General features: G+C 41.6%; 1 protein-coding gene across 1 annotated transcript in view; it reads right to left on the bottom strand.

Annotated features, from left to right (window-relative positions):
- Window positions 1–1880: 1880 nt before the first annotated feature.
- Window positions 1881–22007, bottom strand: part of LOC145875969 (NLR family CARD domain-containing protein 3-like) — a 35098-nt gene continuing 14971 nt past the window's right edge. The window contains exons 5-12 of the mRNA XM_082971739.1: window positions 14565–14800; window positions 12625–14413; window positions 12250–12423; window positions 10373–10546; window positions 4121–4294; window positions 2870–3043; window positions 2493–2539; window positions 1881–2104 (exon numbers count right to left, since the gene is read on the bottom strand). Of these exons, the coding sequence (XP_082827865.1) occupies window positions 1881–2104; window positions 2493–2539; window positions 2870–3043; window positions 4121–4294; window positions 10373–10546; window positions 12250–12423; window positions 12625–14413; window positions 14565–14800 (2992 nt within the window). The remainder of the gene's footprint in view (window positions 2105–2492; window positions 2540–2869; window positions 3044–4120; window positions 4295–10372; window positions 10547–12249; window positions 12424–12624; window positions 14414–14564; window positions 14801–22007) is intronic.

The following is a 22007-nucleotide window of genomic DNA, read 5'->3' as shown; positions in this document are numbered from 1 at the left end:
GCGACCCATCACAAAGCACTGACCTCAATTCTATAGAAAATTTGTGGTCAGAACTGAAAAAGTGTGTGCGAGCAAGGAGGCCTACAAACCTGACTCAGTTACACCAACTCTGTCAGGAGGAATGGGCCAAAATTCACCCAACTTATTGTGGGAAGCTTGATGAAGGCTACCCAAAATGTTTGACCCAAGTTAAAAATTTAAAGGCAATTCTACCAAATACTAATTGAGTGTATGTAAACTTCTGACCCACTGGGAATGTGATGAAAGAAATAAAAGCTTAAATAAATCCTTCTCTCTACCATTATTCTGACATTTCACATTCTTAAAATAAAGTGGTGATCCTAACTGACCTAAGACTAGGATTAAATGTGAGGAATTGTGAAAAGCTGAGTTTAAATGTATTTGGCTAAGGTGTATGTAAACTTCTGACTTCAACTGTATCTACAACACTAAATCCATGGGGTACGTGTGTGTTTACAGCATCATACAGTAGAAAAAACAGAATAATTAGTGAGTGTGTGTACAGCATCATACAGTAGTAGAAACAGAATAATTAGTGAGTGTGTGTACAGCATCATACAGTAGTAGTAACAGAATGATTAGTGAGTGTGTTTACAGCATCATACAGTAGTAGAAACAGAATAATTAGTGAGTGTGTGTACAGCATCATACAGTAGTAGTAACAGAATGATTAGTGAGTGTGTTTACAGCATCATACAGTAGTAGAAACAGAATTATTAGTGAGTGTGTGTGAGATAAAAGCTTCCTCCTTAACTGAATACGACCCATTTCTATGTACTGAACACAACCCCTATTACTGTACTGTCATATTGTGATCAGTATTAAAACATGTCCACCTCTCTTCTTCCATCTATTACTGTACTGTCATATTGTGATCAGTATTAAAACATGTCCACCTCTCTTCTTCCATCTATTACTGTACTGTCATATTGTGATCAGTATTAAAACATGTCCACCTCTCTTCTTCCATCTGGTTGATGACCCTTTATTAGTCACATCTGTCACATCATTTCATTCAGTTGAATTAAGTTTATACACAACCCAGATTGTTGTGTCAAGAATTTGACAAATAAACATTCTACAATATTTACAAACACTAAGAAGCAAAATAACAACCAGATCAGTGATGTGTAAATGAAACCAGTTTAACAACACAGTGGGGTGATTGATTATATTAACCTGTCTGGGAACCTGGGGACGCTACAATATTTACAAACCCAATAACAACCAGATCAGTGATGTGTAAATGAAACCAGTTTAACAACACAGTGGGGTGATTGATTATATTAACCTGTCTGGGAACCTGGGACGCTACAATATTTACAAACCCAATAATAACAACCAGATCAGTGATGTGTAAATGAAACCAGTTTAACAACACAGTGGGGTAATTCATTCTATTAATGACTATTCACTTAGGTGGTGTATAATCATGAATATTTAGATATAATAATAACCATTTTATCTCATGACTAGAGAGATATTCTACATTGTTGCTCCAGTGTGTCTTACTGAACATGACCCTGATTAGAGTGAAACATCATGTTGTGTTTGACACAGAGACACTGAGGTGTCATACCAAAAGCCTAAACCCTGGGTAGAGGGGCTCAGTGAATGTGGAGGTGAATGTGTATAGATGGGTCAGTGTGTCAGAGCGAGGGCTCTATAGAAGGACAGAGTGCCGGCTGGCCAGTCCAGATACACTCCTACTCTGTGGGAGCTGGAGGAGGGGACGTCTATGGTAGTGGGATTATTATTGTGCCAAACCGTGTAACTGTTGTCAGAGCAGTCCAGACTCCAGGACTTGTCATTGTATCCAAGACAACAGTCATTTAACCCCTCCTCTCCTGCTGATTCCTTTATATGTCACTCCTATGTAAGCCCCTCTCCCACTTCCACTCTACCTCCCAGTAACAGCGCCCAGTCAGACCCTCTCTACACAGCACCTGTTCACAGTCCTCAAATCTCTCTGGGTGATCAGGATACGGCTGCTCCTCTCTCCTACATGTCACCTTTCTGTTCTCCTCAGACAGAAAGAGGAGTCTGTTTACTGTGTTTGGGTCCAGTGTGAGATCACAGACATCTGATGGATGAAACCAGGTATATCACAAATCATCGTCATACTACATCAGAATGTTAATGTTTCTAGGTATTAAAAGAACAAAGGAAAGGTTATCTAAGATGGTTATCTAGATGAAGCCATATATTATACAGTATAGTATATGGAGCCATACATTATATAGTAAATGGAGCCATATATTATACAGTATATAATAGGGGTTAATGACTGTTGTCTTGGATAAAACACAAACACACAGCAACAATATAACCACAAACAGAGCGAAGTCTAATTAGTGTAACCACACATACATAGATCACTTAACAAGCTCTGAAAAATGATCTTTCTTTGAATCAACTTGAAATTAGACTGAGTAATAACAGGATAATTCTGAACATTAGTCAACACTCACATTTTCTAAGCCATGGTTTGATTGTTAACACTCCATCAGGTTTCACACTGTAAGGGGAGCAGGAGAACAGACAGTAAATGTACACACTGGTTCTCTCTCTCTCTCTCTCTTCTCTCTCTCTCTCTCTCTCTCTCTCTCTCTCTCTCTCTCTCTCTCTCACACACACACACACACACAGTCAGCATATCACATTTTCCATGTGGTGGTAAGTAAAATGTCTGGTTTACAGTACATTTAAATGAACATACAGTACCTAACCTGATAAACTATCAATTATGATACCTAACCTGTTAACTATAAATGATCATAACCAAACCCAAACGCAGAAAAATGTCTTACAGTATGTCACTCATCAACAGATCGACACATGTACATACTTGAGTTTCTCCAGTCTGCAGTGTGGATCCTCCAGTCCAGCAGAGAGCAGTCTGACTCCTGAGTCTCCTGGGTGATTGTAGCTCAGGTCCAGCTCTCTCAGGTGTGAGGGGTTTGACCTCAGAGCTGAGACCAGAGAAGCACAGCCTTCCTCTGTAACTAAACAGCCTGACAGCCTGCAAAGAGTACAATTATTTTGAAAAGAAAGAGTGGCAGCTGTATACTGTATATTTTGCAACTTTCAGAAATAGTTTCCTGTCCCCTGCCAAATCCATCCGTACATGGATTGATCTTCACAATATCTTATGTAGAGCTTGAGAACATTTTACACATTTTCAAAAAGTAAATGGCTTCATATACTACACTGTATAATGTATGGCTCCATACACTGTATAACGTATGGCTCCATATACTATACCGCTTAATGTATGGCTCCACTATACTATACTGTATAATGTATGTCTCCATATACTATATAATGTATGGGCTCCATATACTATACTGTATAATGTCTGGCTCCCATACACTATATAATGTATGGTTCCAATACACTATACTGTATAATGTATGGCTCCATATACTATATAATGTATGGCTCCATATAATATACTGTATAATGTATGGCTCCATATACTATACCTGTATTATGTATGGCTCCATATACTATATAATGTATGGCTTCATATACTATATAGTGTATGGCTCCATACACTATACTGTATAATGTATGGCTCCATATACTATACTATATAATGTATGGGCTCCATATAATATACTGTATAATGTATGGCTCCATATACTATACTGCATAATGTATGGCTCCATATACTATATAATGTATGGCTTCATATACTCTACTGAATAATGTATGGCTCCATATACTATATAATGTATGGCTTCATATACTCTACTGTATAATGTATGGCTCCATATACTATATAATGTATGGCTTCATATACTATACTGTATAATGTATGGCTCCATATACTATACTGCATAATGTATGGCTCCATATACTATACTGCATAATGTATGGCTCCATATACTATACTGCATAATGTATGGCTCCATATACTATACTGCATAATGTATGGCTCCATATACTTTACTGCATACTGTATGGCTCCATATACTGTCAGTCAAAGGTCAGATGGTGAGGTATCAAATTGTCATTGTATTGTGTATTTAGGCCCTTTCTTAACGTGGATCTGGTGAACAGTTATCACTTGTTGACCAACTACAGGAATACTGACCTCAGAGTCTTCAGTTTACAGTGGGGATTCCCCAGTCCAGCAGAGATCAGCTTCACTCCTGAATCCTTCAGGTCATTGTTACTCAGGTCCAGCTCTCTCAGGTGTGAGGGGTTTGACCTCAGAGCTGAGACCAGAGAAGCACAGCCTTCCTCTGTGACTCCACAGAGTGACAACCTGTAAAGAGTTTAACATGATATTAATCACACTGCAACTATTTGGCAGTGAATAGAGAGATTGGTAGCTATATATATTTATATTCAGTGGGGTCGTGAATTACTAATAAAGATGAGTAAAAAATACTATAAAATAAAAAACATACAAATACTGAACTACATAAACTACTTGACCAAAAGTATGTGGACACCTGCTCGTCAAACATCTCATTCTAAAGCATGGGCAATAATATGGAGTGCCCCCCCCCCCCCCTGCTGCTATAACAGCCTCCACTCTTCTGGGAAGGCTTTCCACTAGATGTTGGAACATGGCTGCGAGGACTTGCTTCCATTCAGCCACAAGAGCATTAGGGAGGTCGGGCACTGATGTTGGGTGATTAGGCCTGGCTCGCAGTTGACGTTCCAATTCATCCCAAAGGTGTTCAACGGGGTTGAGGTCAGGGCTCTGTGAAGGACAGTCAATTTCTTCCACACCAATCTCGACAAACAATTTCTGTGTGCACGGGGTCATTGTCGTACTGAAACAGGAAAGGGCCTTCCCCAAACTGTTGCCACAAAGTGGGAAGCACAGAATCGTCTAGAATGTCATTGTATACTTCAGCATTAAGATTTCCCTTCACTGGAACTAAGGGTCTAGCCTCAAACATGAAAAACAGTCCCAGACCATTGTTCCTCTTCCACCAAACTTTACAGATGTCATTGTCCATTCAGGGCGGGTAGCATTCTCCTGGCAACCACCAAAACCAGATTTGTCAGTCAGACTGCCAGATGGTGAAGCGTGATTCATCACTCCAGAGAATGCGTTTCCACTGCTCCAGAGTCCAATGCTGGCGAGCTTTACACCACTCCAGCCAACACGTGGCATTGTGCATGATGATCTTAGGCTTGTGTGCGGCTGCTTGGCCATGGAAACCCATTTCATAAAGCTCCTGACAAACAGTTCTTGTGCTGACGTTCCTTCCAGAGGAAGTTTGGAACTCGGTAGTGAGTGTTGCAACCGAGGACAGACGTTTTTAACATGCTATGCGCTTCAGCATTCGGCAGTTACGTTCTGTGAGCTTGTGTGGCCTACCACTTTGCGGCTGAGTCATTGTTGCATCTAGACGTTTCCACTTCACAACAACAGCACTTACAGTTGACCGGGGCAGCTTTCGCAGGGTAGAAATTTGACGAACGGACTTGTTGGAAAGGTGGCATCCTACGACGGTGCCATGTTGAAAATCACTGAGCTCTTCAGTAAGGCCATTCTACTGCCAATGTTTGTTTGTGGAGATTGCATGGCTGTGTGTTCGATTTTATACACCTGTCAGCAACGGGTGTGGCTGTAAAAGCCAAATCCACTAATTTGAAGTGGTGTCCATATACTTTTGTATATATAGTGTATATTGTATGCTACATATTTGTTTTACAAATGAGATTATTTTATACTAATACAGTTGCTCCGAGAAATATATTTAATTTAACAAGTAACAAAAAAAGATAGAGGTGAACGTTTTTGGATCCCCTGTTTTCATCCCACCAAAACAACTCTTACACTAAAAGGGCGTTATCATAATTTTAACAATTTCATCATTTCATTCCAACCTCATAGTGTGGAAATATATAGGAAATACAGGTAAATCATGTTTTTGACTGCATTGGGCCTTTAAAATGCATTCTCTCTACAAGCAATCTCTCATTCATATAAAATATTGTAATTGTCATGTAATCTAGTTTGTCTATATGTAAGAACAATCACAATGAACGGTTTAACTTAATAAAGGCATGTTTACTGCTAACTTGACATGGTTTCATATTACAAGAAACATATCAGAGAGGTGCCCACTGGCCCTCATTAGCATATGGCCAATCAGATAATGTTATGCAAATAACAAATAACACCAGAGTAATGATAATGAATACATGTACAGTGGAGCCCTGAATTATTGGATCCCTTGATAAAGACGAGCAAAAATTTTTACAAATAAATGATACAAATACTGAGCTTTTTAAAAATATATGTTACTTCATACTAATACAATTTGGTGTGATGGAGTTTTTCTTCCAAACGTCTCTGCCAATAACAGCTAGTTTTCAGTTTTTCCCTCCCCACTCAGACCACTCCCAGACAGTCCTAGCTAAATTATTCCTTGAGAAATTGCTCTTTGCGAACAAACAATTTTTTGTTTATTTTTACAATTTAAATTGAAAACAATCACAGTAAGGTACTTCTTACCCAGAGATTTGTATTTATTTATTTTTATTTAACCTGTGTTTAACTAGGTAAGTTAGTTAAGAACAAATTCTTATTTACAATGACGGCATAGGAACAGTGGGTTAACTGCCTTGTTCAGGGGCAGAACGGCAGATTTTTACCTTGTCAGCTCAGCGATTCGATCTATTGAGATAAAAATGGCTGCATTGGACCTTTAAAACGGTAGAGTTTAAGCACAGTCTACATATACTGAGGTGTCAGATTTACATTGTATTGAGTATAATACTGAGTTTGTTAACACTCAGATCAGGTGAACAGTTATCTCTTAATGACCAAACACAGGAACACTGATGTCATGACGTTGGCCTGTGGGTAAGGTTTATGACCCCCCCATAAATACCTTTCTCCCTTCCCTCTCTCTCTGACTCTACTGAAGGACTCTTGAATAGCCTTTGTTAAACATAGAGAGTCTGGGAACATCAAACAAGTGGGGAGAAAGGAACCATATTTCGACAATAGAACCAGTTGAAAATATGCGTTGGTACTTAACTTGTTATGGATAGGGGGCAGTATTTTCACGGCCGGATAAAAAAACGTACCCGATTTAATCTGGTTATTTCTCCTGCCCAGAAACTAGAATATGCATATAATTAGTAGCTTTGGATAGAAAACACTCCAAAGTTTCTAAAACTGTTTGAATGGTGTCTTTGAGTATAACAGAACTCAAATGGCAGGCCAAAACCTGAGAAGATTCTATACAGGAAGTACCCTGTCTGACCATTTCTTGGCCTTCTTTGTCATCTCTATCGAAAATAGAGGATCTCTGCTGTAACGTGACACTTTCTAAGGCTCCCATAGGCTCTCAGAAGGCACCAGAACGGGGAATGATGACTCTGCAGTCCCTGGGCGAAAACAGTAGCGCATTTGGATAGTGGTCGATCTGAGAACAATGAGACGGGTGCGCGTGCATGTGAAGAGTCCATTTTACATTTTCAGTGTTTGAACGAAAACAACGTCTCACGGTTGGAAAATTATCACTATTTTACTAGAAAAATCGCATAAAAATGTATTTTAAACAGCGTTTGACATGCTTCGAAGTACGGTAATGGAATATTTTAAAAAAAATTGTCACGATACGCGACGGCGCGTCACCCTTCAGATAGTGTCTTGAACGCAAGAACAAAACGCAGCTATTTGGATATAACTATGGATTATTTGCAACCAAAACAACATTTGTTGTTGAAGTAGAAGTCCTGGGAGTTCGTTCTGACAAAGAACAGCAAAGGTAATCCAATTTTTCTTATAGTAAATCTGAGTTTGGTGAGTGTCAAACTTGGTGGGTCTCAAAATAGCTAGCCTGTGATGGCCTGGCTATCTACTCAGAATATTGCAAAATGTGCTTTCACCGAAAAGCTATTTTAAAATGTGACATAGCGATTGCATAAAGGAGTTCTGTATATATAATTCTTTAAATAATTGTTATGTTTTTTGTGAACGTTTATCGTGAGTAATTTAGTAAATTCACCGGAAGTTTCGGTGGGTATGCTAGTTCTGAACGTCACATGCTAATGTAAAAAGCTGGTTTTTGATATAAATATGAACTTGATTGAACAAAACATGCATGTATTGTATAACATAATGTCCTAGGAGTGTCATCTGATGAAGATCATCAAAGGTTAGTGCTGCATTTAGCTGTGGTTTTGGTTTTTGTGACATTATATGCTAGCTTGAAAAATGGGTGTGTGATTATTTCTGGCTGGGTACTCCCCTGACATAATCTAATGTTTTGCTTTTGTTGTAAAGCCTTTTTGAAATCGGACAATGTGGTTAGATAAAGGAGAGTCTTGTCTTTAAAATGGTGTAAAATAGTCAGATATTCTAAGTACATAGCCCAGCCATCACGGGCTAGCTATTTAGACACCCAGCAAGTTTAGCCTTCACCAAAATCAGATTTACTATAACAAAAATGTTATTACCTTTGCTGTTCTTCGTCAGAATGCACTCCCAGGACTTCTACTTCAATAACAAATGTTGGTTTGGTCCCAAATAATCCATCGTTATATCCACACAGCGGCGTTTTGTTCGTGCGTTCTAGACACTATCCGAAATGGTAAATCAGGGTCGTGCGCATGGTGCATTTCGTGACAAAAAATGTCTAAATATTCCATTACCGTACTTCGAAGCATGTCAACCGCTATTTAAAATCAATTTTTATGCAATTTATCACGTAAAAAAGCGATAATATTCCGACCGGGAATCTGCGTTTCGGTAAATAGAGGGAAAAAAAGAAAGACGGGGGCGGCCAGTGCACGCGCCTAAGCCCACTGTCCCCTGATCGGCCGCTTGACAAAGGCGATAATGTGTTTCAGCCTGGGCCTGGAATGACGACATTCAGGTTTTTCCCGGGCTCTGAGAGCCTATGGGAGCCGTGGGAAGTGTCACGTTACCGCAGAGATCCTTTGTTTTGGAAAGAGATGTCAAAGAAAGCCAATAAATGGTCAGACAGGCCACTTCCTGTAAAGGAATCTCTCAGGTTTTTGCCTGCCATATGAGTTCTGTTATACTCACAGACACCATTCAAAGAGTTTTAGAAGTTTTAGGGTGTTTTCTATCCATATCTAATAAGTATATGCATATTCTAGTTACTTGGTAGGATTAGTAACCAGATTCAATCGGGTACGTTTTTTATCCGGCGGTGTAAATACTGCCCCCTAGCCCTAACAGGATAAACTGTATCTGGGAAAGTCTACACATTATAGATTCACATGGAATTGTTGTGCAATTTAAATTCATTTTAAATGAAACTATTTGTGAAAAGATTAAATGTAATTATAGCTTCCAAATGAGAGAATTGGGTTTTCATAAGGTTAGAGCCCTGCTCAATCAGTGGCCCGCCCCTGTGAAGAGACATGGATTATAAACTATGAAACACACCCTTCTCCCCCTCCACTATATAAGCCCTTGACGAAAATGTAACCTCCTGTTCCGAGGACGATAGGACGACGGTCCATACGTTAAAAAGGACTAACATGTCAACTACAGAACCAAGCCAACCTCAGCATGAGCTTTGGTTGTGAATGGTATGAACTTTGAACTCTTATTCACTAAATAAGTGAGACATCCTAGCCGTTGAGTCAGCAACAGCAGCTGTAAACGTGGGCTAGGAAAGGACGGACGACGTATCCATTCTAACACACAACGAAGATACTACAACGTATCCAATTTACCAAGAGACATTCCTCTGAGGACAGGAAGATCTCTGTTGGCCAACACGGCCAGCATCTACGACCAACCTACCGAAGCGCAGCTCAGAGTAAATGTTTATTGCATTTTCCTTTTCCAAATGGGCGGTAATTTAGAATGCATAAGATACTGTATTTACGATAGCATAGCTTCTCCCTTTGTTCCTCAGTCTTCCCGCTCTTTCATTCAAGCCCAATCCCCTCTCTTTGTGTAACCAGCCGTCATACAGGTTCCGTCCCCCAGGGAAGTTCTCTGTATGACATAATATGCATTCTGTGTATATGTAATTCTGTGTGATTAGTTAGGTATTTAGTAAATAAATAATTAAACCCAATTTTGTATTGCTGATTCAACTTGTTAGCCAGGGTTCGTGAAGATAACCAAGAATTTACAACTTTCAGATGAGACTGAAATAAGGTGACGATTAATATTGACTGCTATTGATGTAAAATATTACTAGGTCTTTAAGAGTTTATTCGGAAGATAACAGCTCTATAAACACTCTTTCGTGGTGCCCCAACTTTCTAGTTAATTACATTTACATGATTAGCTCAATCAGGTAATATTAATTGCAGAGAAAGGATTTTATAGAGTAGCATGTCATATCACTTAATCCGGCATAGCCAAAGACACGACACTGACCTGAGAGTCTCCAGTTTACAGTGGGGATTCCCTAGTCCTGCAGAGAGCAGCTCCACTCCTGAATCCTTCAGGTCATTGTTACTCAGATCCAGCTCTCTCAGATATGAGGAGTTTGAGCTGAGAACTGAGGCCAAAACTTCACAGGATGTGTCTGTGAGTTTACAACCAGTGAGTCTGCCAACACAGAGTTAATACCATGAGAGACAGGTTGTGTTATAATCCATGATGTAGTTGTAAAAAAGTGGTGGGTGTTGGGTAAACGCTGATTGCTGTTAACAGAGAATAAAGTAAAGCTGCCCATATACTTCAATACATTTTCCCACAAAAGATGCATAAATGCTCATGCAAAATGAAAAAGATGTGTAAACTGCATTTACTTGCGTTTACCCTCCACTGATTATAATGCTATGCTTAGCTTACACTATTACCCAGACACAACTAATGTGTACACTGTGCATACATGGCTCATTGTTTTCTCTAATTGTTTTTTATATAAACATTTCTTCAAGAGTTTTCAGCTGATAGAAAATCAAGTCAGCCAATAACCTTGTTTCTATCCAACCATTTGTATTCAAGTAAAGTACATTTCTGATAAAACAGTAATGAAATGCTAGATGGAAATAGCATCCCACTGGGTAAAAACTGATTGATCAATGGGATGACATTGAATCAACGTGGAAAACTGAATGGATTCGCAAAAAGTCATCAAAGTAAGGGCATTTTGTATTTTTTTAACCCAACGTTTAACCTAAATCCAATGACATGGTGACATTTGCTATTCATTTCATGTTGAATTTACGGTTAGTTGAGAATTCAGCTAAATGTAAATCAAAACTAGACATTGAACTGGCGCCAATGCCCAGTGGGATATTTGTCGTAAATTTTCCTAAATGTCGACAAAATAATTTACTCTAGACAGGGGTGGATAATGTTTGCCAGTAAAATAGCACATGGGACCAATGGCAGTGGACACGCTTTGTTGCGCAAATGTTGCTAGAATCAGGGGTGCAATTTTCACTGGGGACGGGGGGACATGTCCCACCCACATTCTGAAATTGCATTTTTGTACCCCCCCAGTTTTATCATTGGAATGGGGTTAAAAACGAGGCAACAGTGTGCTTTAGGACCATGTGGACGCCTCCGAGTTGTCGGGTAGGCTGTTTGGAGTGTTTATCCAACTGGATTATACCCCTCCCCCCACCACTTCCAAAACCAAAGTTGCGCCCCTGGCTAGAATAACCATCATGTCGAAATAAACTGCAGCCACATTAACTCACACTAGGACTTGGAAAATCATGCAGTTTATTAGGCTACAGATTAAATAAATTATGATTAACTTCACAGGTTTGTGAAAGTGCACAGTGATGAACTTGATCTTAAAAAATAATCTCATGAACCCTCTGCACTGTATCTGCCAGTCGTTGGCTAGAGTGCATGTGACCAGACAAGTGGGAAAATGTTCTGATATCGCTAGACTTTGTGGCAAAACCATCGACAGAATAAAACATTTCATAGAAACTCAAATAACTTCTGTTTTTTATTTGGTAAATGAAAAATTATAGGTGCATTTTTCTAGGGAAAGCAAATTGGTCGACTAGATTGTGAAGAAAATATTATTCCCAATAGTACCAAACTCTAAACTAAAGAGCTATCCCAGCAACCCCTGCTGTTTAAACCCAAAGCCACCTCACCCGCTATCCGCTAGTCATTAAATTAAGGTGACAAACTCTTATTAGAAACACATGGATTTGCTCACCAAATTAAAAACCGTAAGCTTCACTGTCTAAACACATATGGTGTGGACTATGTGTGCCTGGTAAACACATGTGGATCTGGTGAACAGTTATCACTTGTTGACCAACTACAGGAATACTGACCTCAGAGTCTCCAGTTTACAGTGGGGATTCCCCAGTCCAGCAGAGAGCAGCTTCACTCCTGAATCCTTCAGGTCATTGTTACTCAGATCCAGCTCTCTCAGATATGAGGAGTTTGAGCTGAGAACTATGGCCAAAACTTCACAGGTTGTGTCTGTGAGTTTACAGCCATTGAGTCTGTCAACATAGAATAAATACCATGAGAGACAGGTTGTAATAAAATGTTATGCTTAGCTTCCCCTGCTTACACTGTTACACCTGCCCGACTAATATGTCCCCAGTGCATTGCTTTCTGATCAGTTTGTATTATATTATGTTCAAGAGTTTCAGCTAATAAAAATACTGCTCTTCCCACATACAGTAAGTTTGAGTACTTACAGAGCCTTTCTGCGGCACCTCACAGCTGGGAGCAGTCTCCTACGACCCTCCTGTGTTGTCTTGTATTCTTTTAGGTCAAACACATCCATAACCTCCTCTGATATCTGCAGCATGTAGGCCAGCGCTGAACACTGAGCAAGTGTGAGGTTTATCGATCTTTTCTCTGACCTCAAGTACTCTTGGATTTCCTCCTGTACTGAATGGTCTTTCATCTCTATCAGACAGTGGAAGAGATTAATCCACCTCTCAGGGGAGATGTTCTTCCTCTGCATCACCTTAAGGGATCGGATTGTTTTCTGGACGCTCTCTGGACTGCTTTCTGTCTGTGTTACCAGACCTTGTAGGAGTTTCTGATTGGACTCCACTGACATGCCATGAAGGAAGCGAACAAAAAGGTCCAGGTGTCCATTCTTACTCTCCAAGGCTTTATCCACGGTACTCTTCAGCAGCTCATGCAAGGTTAGCTCTTCAGACTTTCTCTTGAAGAAGGGCTTCAGTGCATCCATGTTCTTGCTTGTGTAACAATGGTACATGTAGACAGCTGAGAGAAACTCCTGAATGCTTAGATGTACAAAGCAGTACACCACTCTCTGAAATAACACAGACTCTTCTTTAAAGATGTGTGTGCACACTCCTGAGTACAGTGATGCTTCTTTGACATCAATGCCGCAAATGTTCAGGTCTTCTTCATAGAACATGAGATTACCCTTCTCCAGATTTTCAAACGCCAGCCTCCCCAGCTTCAGAAGAATTTCCTTATCTGACTCCATGAGCTCCTCTTGTTCCATCTCATCTCTTCCATGATGCTTCTGGTTCTTCAGGCTGGTCTGAATGAGCACGAAGTGTGTGAACATCTCAGTCAGAGTCGTGGGCATCTCTATTCTTTTGTCTGTACTCAACATGTGTTCAAGGACTATTGCAGAAATCCAACAGAACACCGGCATGTGGCACATGATGTGGAGGCTCCTTGATGTCTTTATGTGTGAGATGATTCTGTTGGCCAGGTCCTCATCACTGAATCTCTTCCTGAAGTACTCCTCCTTCTGTGGGTCACTGAATCCTCGTACTTCTGTCACCTGGTCAACACACTGAGGGGGGATCTGATTGGTTGCTGCTGGTCGGGAGGTTATCCATAGGAGAGCAGAGGGAAGCAGATTCCCCTTGATGAGGTTTGTCAGCAGAACATCAACAGATGATGTCTGGGTGACATCAGACACCTTTTCATTGTGCTGGAAATCCAATGGAAGTCTGCTTTCATCCAAACCATCAAAGATGAACATAGCTTTACAGGCAGTGAGTTTCTTTGCATTGCCTATGTCTAGTTCTGTGTGGAAGTCATTTAAAAGTCTGAGAAGACTGTACTGACGATCTTTGATCAAGTTCAGCTCCCGGAAAGGAAGCACAAATATGATATCCACATCTTGGTTTGCCTTCCCTTCAGCCCAGTCTAGGATGAACTTCTGCACAGAGACTGTTTTTCCGATGCCAGCGATGCCCTTCGTCAGCACAGTTCTGATGCTTCTCTCTTGGCCAGGTAAGGGTTTAAAGATGTCATTGCAGTGGATTACTGTGTCATGTGAGGTTGGTGTCCTGGGTGCTGTCTCTAGCTGCCACACCTCATGTTCATTGTTAACCCCTTCACTCTCGCCTTCTGTGATGTAGAGCTCTGTGTAAATCCTGTTGAGGGGAGTTTGGTTCCCTGCTGTTTCGATGCCTTCTATTACACATTCATACCTCCTTATCAGACTGTCTTTATGATTTACTATAGCTTTCTGCAGGCTGTCATCCACTACAAGGGAAGAGGAAATAGGGTGTTATCAGACACATTCATTGACAGGATGAAATGTGGGCCTTCCACAACTACAGTAACTTATATTATTGTAGTTAACACTTAATCAAATTGAGGTATTGACTTAGCACAGGTCTGCAAGTGGTCTTACTTTTTTCAAAGCCTCTTGCATCATTGGGTTCCCTCAGGTGCTGTAGTACAGGAAGTGTTCTGGATCTCTTTCTACACTGAGGACAGTCATAGTCTCCTGAAGGAGCAGGTTTCTCCCAGTATCTGGTGATGCACTGTCTGCAGAACCTGTGTCCACAGGTGGTAGAGACTGGATCCCTCAGAACCTGCTGACACACTGCACACCTGGACTGATCCTCTAACATAGTAGACCATCCACTACAGAGATAAAGGAGAGAGTGTAGATGTTACTACTCATCCTCTAACAGAGTAGACCATCCCCTACAGAGATAAAGGAGAGAGAGATACTGATCCTCTAACAGAGTAGACCATCCACTACAGAGATAAAGGAGAGAGAGAGACTTCTAGATGTTACTACTGATCCTCTAACAGAGTAGACCATCCCCTACAGAGATAAAGGAGAGAGAGATACTGATCCTCTAACAGAGTAGACCATCCCCTACAGAGATAAAAGAGAGAGAGAGACTTCTAGATGTTACTACTGATCCTCTAACAGAGTAGACCATCCCCTACAGAGATAAAGGAGAGAGAGATACTGATCCTCTAACAGAGTAGACCATCCCCTACAGAGATAAAAGAGGGGGCAGTAATTCCTCTAATAAACTTAGTTCAAACAAACTACACATTACAAAACATATCTATATGACATCTTGAAGATTCTCCTCTTCACTATTAATATTATTCTGACTAGTGACAGGTCAAAGGTAACTGATCCACCACCATTGGAGTTGACAGGATGATCCATGGAGAAATCACTGTTCATAGACAGACAGACAGCTGGGAACAGTATACTGTGTTCATAGACAGACAGACAGCTGGGAACAGTATACTGTGTTCATAGACAGACAGCTGGGAACAGTATACTGTGTTCATAGACAGACAGCTGGGAACAGTATACTGTGTTCATAGACAGACAGCTGGGAACAGTATACTGTGTTCATAGACAGACAGACAGCTGGGAACAGTATACTGTGTTCATAGACAGACAGCTGGGAACAGTATACTGTGTTCATAGACAGACAGACAGCTGGGAACAGTATACTGTGTTCATAGACAGACAGCTGGGAACAGTATACTGTGTTCATAGACAGACAGCTGGGAACAGTATACTGTGTTCATAGACAGACAGACAGCTGGGAACAGTATACTGTGTTCATAGACAGACAGCTGGGAACAGTATACTGTGTTCATAGACAGACAGACAGCTGGGAACAGTATACTGTGTTCATAGACAGACAGCTGGGAACAGTATACTGTGTTCATAGACAGACAGACAGCTGGGAACAGTATACTCTGTTCATAGACAGACAGCTGGGAACAGTATACTGTGTTCATAGACAGACAGCTGGGAACAGTATACTGTGTTCATAGACAGACAGCTGGGAACAGTATACTGTGTTCATAGACAGACAGACAGCTGGGAACAGTATACTCTGTTCATAGACAGACAGACAGCTGGGAACAGTATACTGTGTTCATAGACAGACAGACAGCTGGGAACAGTATACTGTGTTCATAGACAGACAGCTGGGAACAGTATACTGTGTTCATAGACAGACAGCTGGGAACAGTATACTGTGTTCATAGACAGACAGCTGGGAACAGTATACTGTGTTCATAGACAGACAGACAGCTGGGAACAGTATACTGTGTTCATAGACAGACAGCTGGGAACAGTATACTGTGTTCATAGACAGACAGACAGCTGGGAACAGTATACTGTGTTCATAGACAGACAGACAGCTGGGAACAGTATACTGTGTTCATAGACAGACAGCTGGGAACAGTATACTCTGTTCATAGACAGACAGACAGCTGGGAACAGTATACTGTGTTCATAGACAGACAGCTGGGAACAGTATACTGTGTTCATAGACAGACAGACAGCTGGGAACAGTATACTGTGTTCATAGACAGACAGCTGGGAACAGTATACTGTGTTCATAGACAGACAGCTGGGAACAGTATACTGTGTTCATAGACAGACAGACAGCTGGGAACAGTATACTGTGTTCATAGACAGACAGACAGCTGGGAACAGTATACTGTGTTCATAGACAGACAGCTGGGAACAGTATACTGTGTTCATAGACAGACAGCTGGGAACAGTATACTGTGTTCATAGACAGACAGACAGCTGGGAACAGTATACTGTGTTCATAGACAGACAGACAGCTGGGAACAGTATACTGTGTTCATAGACAGACAGCTGGGAACAGTATACTGTGTTCATAGACAGACAGACAGCTGGGAACAGTATACTGTGTTCATAGACAGACAGCTGGGAACAGTATACTGTGTTCATAGACAGACAGACAGCTGGGAACAGTATACTGTGTTCATAGACAGACAGCTGGGAACAGTATACTGTGTTCATAGACAGACAGCTGGGAACAGTATACTGTGTTCATAGACAGACAGCTGGGAACAGTATACTGTGTTCATAGACAGACAGACAGCTGGGAACAGTATACTGTGTTCATAGACAGACAGACAGCTGGGAACAGTATACTGTGTTCATAGACAGACAGCTGGGAACAGTATACTGTGTTCATAGACAGACAGCTGGGAACAGTATACTGTGTTCATAGACAGACAGACAGCTGGGAACAGTATACTGTGTTCATAGACAGACAGCTGGGAACAGTATACTGTGTTCATAGACAGACAGACAGCTGGGAACAGTATACTGTGTTCATAGACAGACAGCTGGGAACAGTATACTGTGTTCATAGACAGACAGACAGCTGGGAACAGTATACTGTGTTCATAGACAGACAGCTGGGAACAGTATACTGTGTTCATAGACAGACAGACAGCTGGGAACAGTATACTGTGTTCATAGACAGACAGCTGGGAACAGTATACTGTGTTCATAGACAGACAGCTGGGAACAGTATACTGTGTTCATAGACAGACAGACAGCTGGGAACAGTATACTGTGTTCATAGACAGACAGCTGGGAACAGTATACTGTGTTCATAGACAGACAGACAGCTGGGAACAGTATACTGTGTTCATAGACAGACAGCTGGGAACAGTATACTGTGTTCATAGACAGACAGACAGCTGGGAACAGTATACTGTGTTCATAGACAGACAGACAGCTGGGAACAGTATACTGTGTTCATAGACAGACAGACAGCTGGGAACAGTATACTGTGTTCATAGACAGACAGACAGCTGGGAACAGTATACTGTGTTCATAGACAGACAGACAGCTGGGAACAGTATACTGTGTTCATAGACAGACAGCTGGGAACAGTATACTGTGTTCATAGACAGACAGCTGGGAACAGTATACTGTGTTCATAGACAGACAGACAGCTGGGAACAGTATACTGTGTTCATAGACAGACAGCTGGGAACAGTATACTGTGTTCATAGACAGACAGCTGGGAACAGTATACTGTGTTCATAGACAGACAGCTGGGAACAGTATACTGTGTTCATAGACAGACAGACAGCTGGGAACAGTATACTGTGTTCATAGACAGACAGACAGCTGGGAACAGTATACTGTGTTCATAGACAGACAGACAGCTGGGAACAGTATACTGTGTTCATAGACAGACAGACAGCTGGGAACAGTATACTGTGTTCATAGACAGACAGACAGCTGGGAACAGTATACTGTGTTCATAGACAGACAGCTGGGAACAGTATACTGTGTTCATAGACAGACAGCTGGGAACAGTATACTGTGTTCATAGACAGACAGACAGCTGGGAACAGTATACTGTGTTCATAGACAGACAGCTGGGAACAGTATACTGTGTTCATAGACAGACAGCTGGGAACAGTATACTGTGTTCATAGACAGACAGCTGGGAACAGTATACTGTGTTCATAGACAGACAGACAGCTGGGAACAGTATACTGTGTTCATAGACAGACAGCTGGGAACAGTATACTGTGTTCATAGACAGACAGACAGCTGGGAACAGTATACTGTGTTCATAGACAGACAGCTGGGAACAGTATACTGTGTTCATAGACAGACAGACAGCTGGGAACAGTATACTGTGTTCATAGACAGACAGCTGGGAACAGTATACTGTGTTCATAGACAGACAGCTGGGAACAGTATACTGTGTTCATAGACAGACAGACAGCTGGGAACAGTATACTGTGTTCATAGACAGACAGCTGGGAACAGTATACTGTGTTCATAGACAGACAGCTGGGAACAGTATACTGTGTTCATAGACAGACAGCTGGGAACAGTATACTGTGTTCATAGACAGACAGACAGCTGGGAACAGTATACTGTGTTCATAGACAGACAGCTGGGAACAGTATACTGTGTTCATAGACAGACAGACAGCTGGGAACAGTATACTGTGTTCATAGACAGACAGACAGCTGGGAACAGTATACTGTGTTCATAGACAGACAGCTGGGAACAGTATACTGTGTTCATAGACAGACAGCTGGGAACAGTATACTGTGTTCATAGACAGACAGCTGGGAACAGTATACTGTGTTCATAGACAGACAGACAGCTGGGAACAGTATACTGTGTTCATAGACAGACAGACAGCTGGGAACAGTATACTGTGTTCATAGACAGACAGCTGGGAACAGTATACTGTGTTCATAGACAGACAGCTGGGAACAGTATACTGTGTTCATAGACAGACAGCTGGGAACAGTATACTGTGTTCATAGACAGACAGCTGGGAACAGTATACTGTGTTCATAGACAGACAGCTGGGAACAGTATACTGTGTTCATAGACAGACAGCTGGGAACAGTATACTGTGTTCATAGACAGACAGCTGGGAACAGTATACTGTGTTCATAGACAGACAGACAGCTGGGAACAGTATACTCTGTTCATAGACAGACAGACAGCTGGGAACAGTATACTGTGTTCATAGACAGACAGCTGGGAACAGTATACTGTGTTCATAGACAGACAGACAGCTGGGAACAGTATACTGTGTTCATAGACAGACAGCTGGGAACAGTATACTGTGTTCATAGACAGACAGACAGCTGGGAACAGTATACTGTGTTCATAGACAGACAGCTGGGAACAGTATACTCTGTTCATAGACAGACAGACAGCTGGGAACAGTATACTGTGTTCATAGACAGACAGCTGGGAACAGTATACTGTGTTCATAGACAGACAGACAGCTGGGAACAGTATACTGTGTTCATAGACAGACAGCTGGGAACAGTATACTGTGTTCATAGACAGACAGCTGGGAACAGTATACTGTGTTCATAGACAGACAGCTGGGAACAGTATACTGTGTTCATAGACAGACAGACAGCTGGGAACAGTATACTGTGTTCATAGACAGACAGACAGCTGGGAACAGTATACTCTGTTCATAGACAGACAGACAGCTGGGAACAGTATACTGTGTTCATAGACAGACAGCTGGGAACAGTATACTGTGTTCATAGACAGACAGACAGCTGGGAACAGTATACTGTGTTCATAGACAGACAGACAGCTGGGAACAGTATACTGTGTTCATAGACAGACAGCTGGGAACAGTATACTGTGTTCATAGACAGACAGCTGGGAACAGTATACTGTGTTCATAGACAGACAGCTGGGAACAGTATACTGTGTTCATAGACAGACAGACAGCTGGGAACAGTATACTGTGTTCATAGACAGACAGACAGCTGGGAACAGTATACTGTGTTCATAGACAGACAGCTGGGAACAGTATACTGTGTTCATAGACAGACAGCTGGGAACAGTATACTGTGTTCATAGACAGACAGCTGGGAACAGTATACTGTGTTCATAGACAGACAGCTGGGAACAGTATACTGTGTTCATAGACAGACAGCTGGGAACAGTATACTGTGTTCATAGACAGACAGCTGGGAACAGTATACTGTGTTCATAGACAGACAGCTGGGAACAGTATACTGTGTTCATAGACAGACAGACAGCTGGGAACAGTATACTGTGTTCATAGACAGACAGACAGCTGGGAACAGTATACTGTGTTCATAGACAGACAGCTGGGAACAGTATACTGTGTTCATAGACAGACAGACAGCTGGGAACAGTATACTGTGTTCATAGACAGACAGCTGGGAACAGTATACTGTGTTCATAGACAGACAGACAGCTGGGAACAGTATACTGTGTTCATAGACAGACAGCTGGGAACAGTATACTGTGTTCATAGACAGACAGACAGCTGGGAACAGTATACTGTGTTCATAGACAGACAGCTGGGAACAGTATACTGTGTTCATAGACAGACAGACAGCTGGGAACAGTATACTGTGTTCATAGACAGACAGCTGGGAACAGTATACTGTGTTCATAGACAGACAGCTGGGAACAGTATACTGTGTTCATAGACAGACAGCTGGGAACAGTATACTGTGTTCATAGACAGACAGACAGCTGGGAACAGTATACTGTGTTCATAGACAGACAGACAGCTGGGAACAGTATACTGTGTTCATAGACAGACAGACAGCTGGGAACAGTATACTGTGTTCATAGACAGACAGCTGGGAACAGTATACTGTGTTCATAGACAGACAGCTGGGAACAGTATACTGTGTTCATAGACAGACAGCTGGGAACAGTATACTGTGTTCATAGACAGACAGACAGCTGGGAACAGTATACTGTGTTCATAGACAGACAGCTGGGAACAGTATACTGTGTTCATAGACAGACAGACAGCTGGGAACAGTATACTCTGTTCATAGACAGACAGACAGCTGGGAACAGTATACTGTGTTCATAGACAGACAGCTGGGAACAGTATACTGTGTTCATAGACAGACAGACAGCTGGGAACAGTATACTGTGTTCATAGACAGACAGCTGGGAACAGTATACTGTGTTCATAGACAGACAGACAGCTGGGAACAGTATACTGTGTTCATAGACAGACAGCTGGGAACAGTATACTGTGTTCATAGACAGACAGCTGGGAACAGTATACTGTGTTCATAGACAGACAGACAGCTGGGAACAGTATACTGTGTTCATAGACAGACAGACAGCTGGGAACAGTATACTGTGTTCATAGACAGACAGCTGGGAACAGTATACTGTGTTCATAGACAGACAGACAGCTGGGAACAGTATACTGTGTTCATAGACAGACAGCTGGGAACAGTATACTGTGTTCATAGACAGACAGACAGCTGGGAACAGTATACTGTGTTCATAGACAGACAGACAGCTGGGAACAGTATACTGTGTTCATAGACAGACAGACAGCTGGGAACAGTATACTGTGTTCATAGACAGACAGACAGCTGGGAACAGTATACTGTGTTCATAGACAGACAGCTGGGAACAGTATACTGTGTTCATAGACAGACAGCTGGGAACAGTATACTGTGTTCATAGACAGACAGCTGGGAACAGTATACTCTGTTCATAGACAGACAGACAGCT

This window comes from Salmo salar, unplaced genomic scaffold (genome assembly GCF_965601325.2).
Source record: "Salmo salar unplaced genomic scaffold, fSalSal1 ptg000408l, whole genome shotgun sequence".
Taxonomy (NCBI): domain Eukaryota; kingdom Metazoa; phylum Chordata; class Actinopteri; order Salmoniformes; family Salmonidae; genus Salmo; species Salmo salar.
This window is presented reverse-complemented; position numbering and strand designations above follow the sequence as displayed.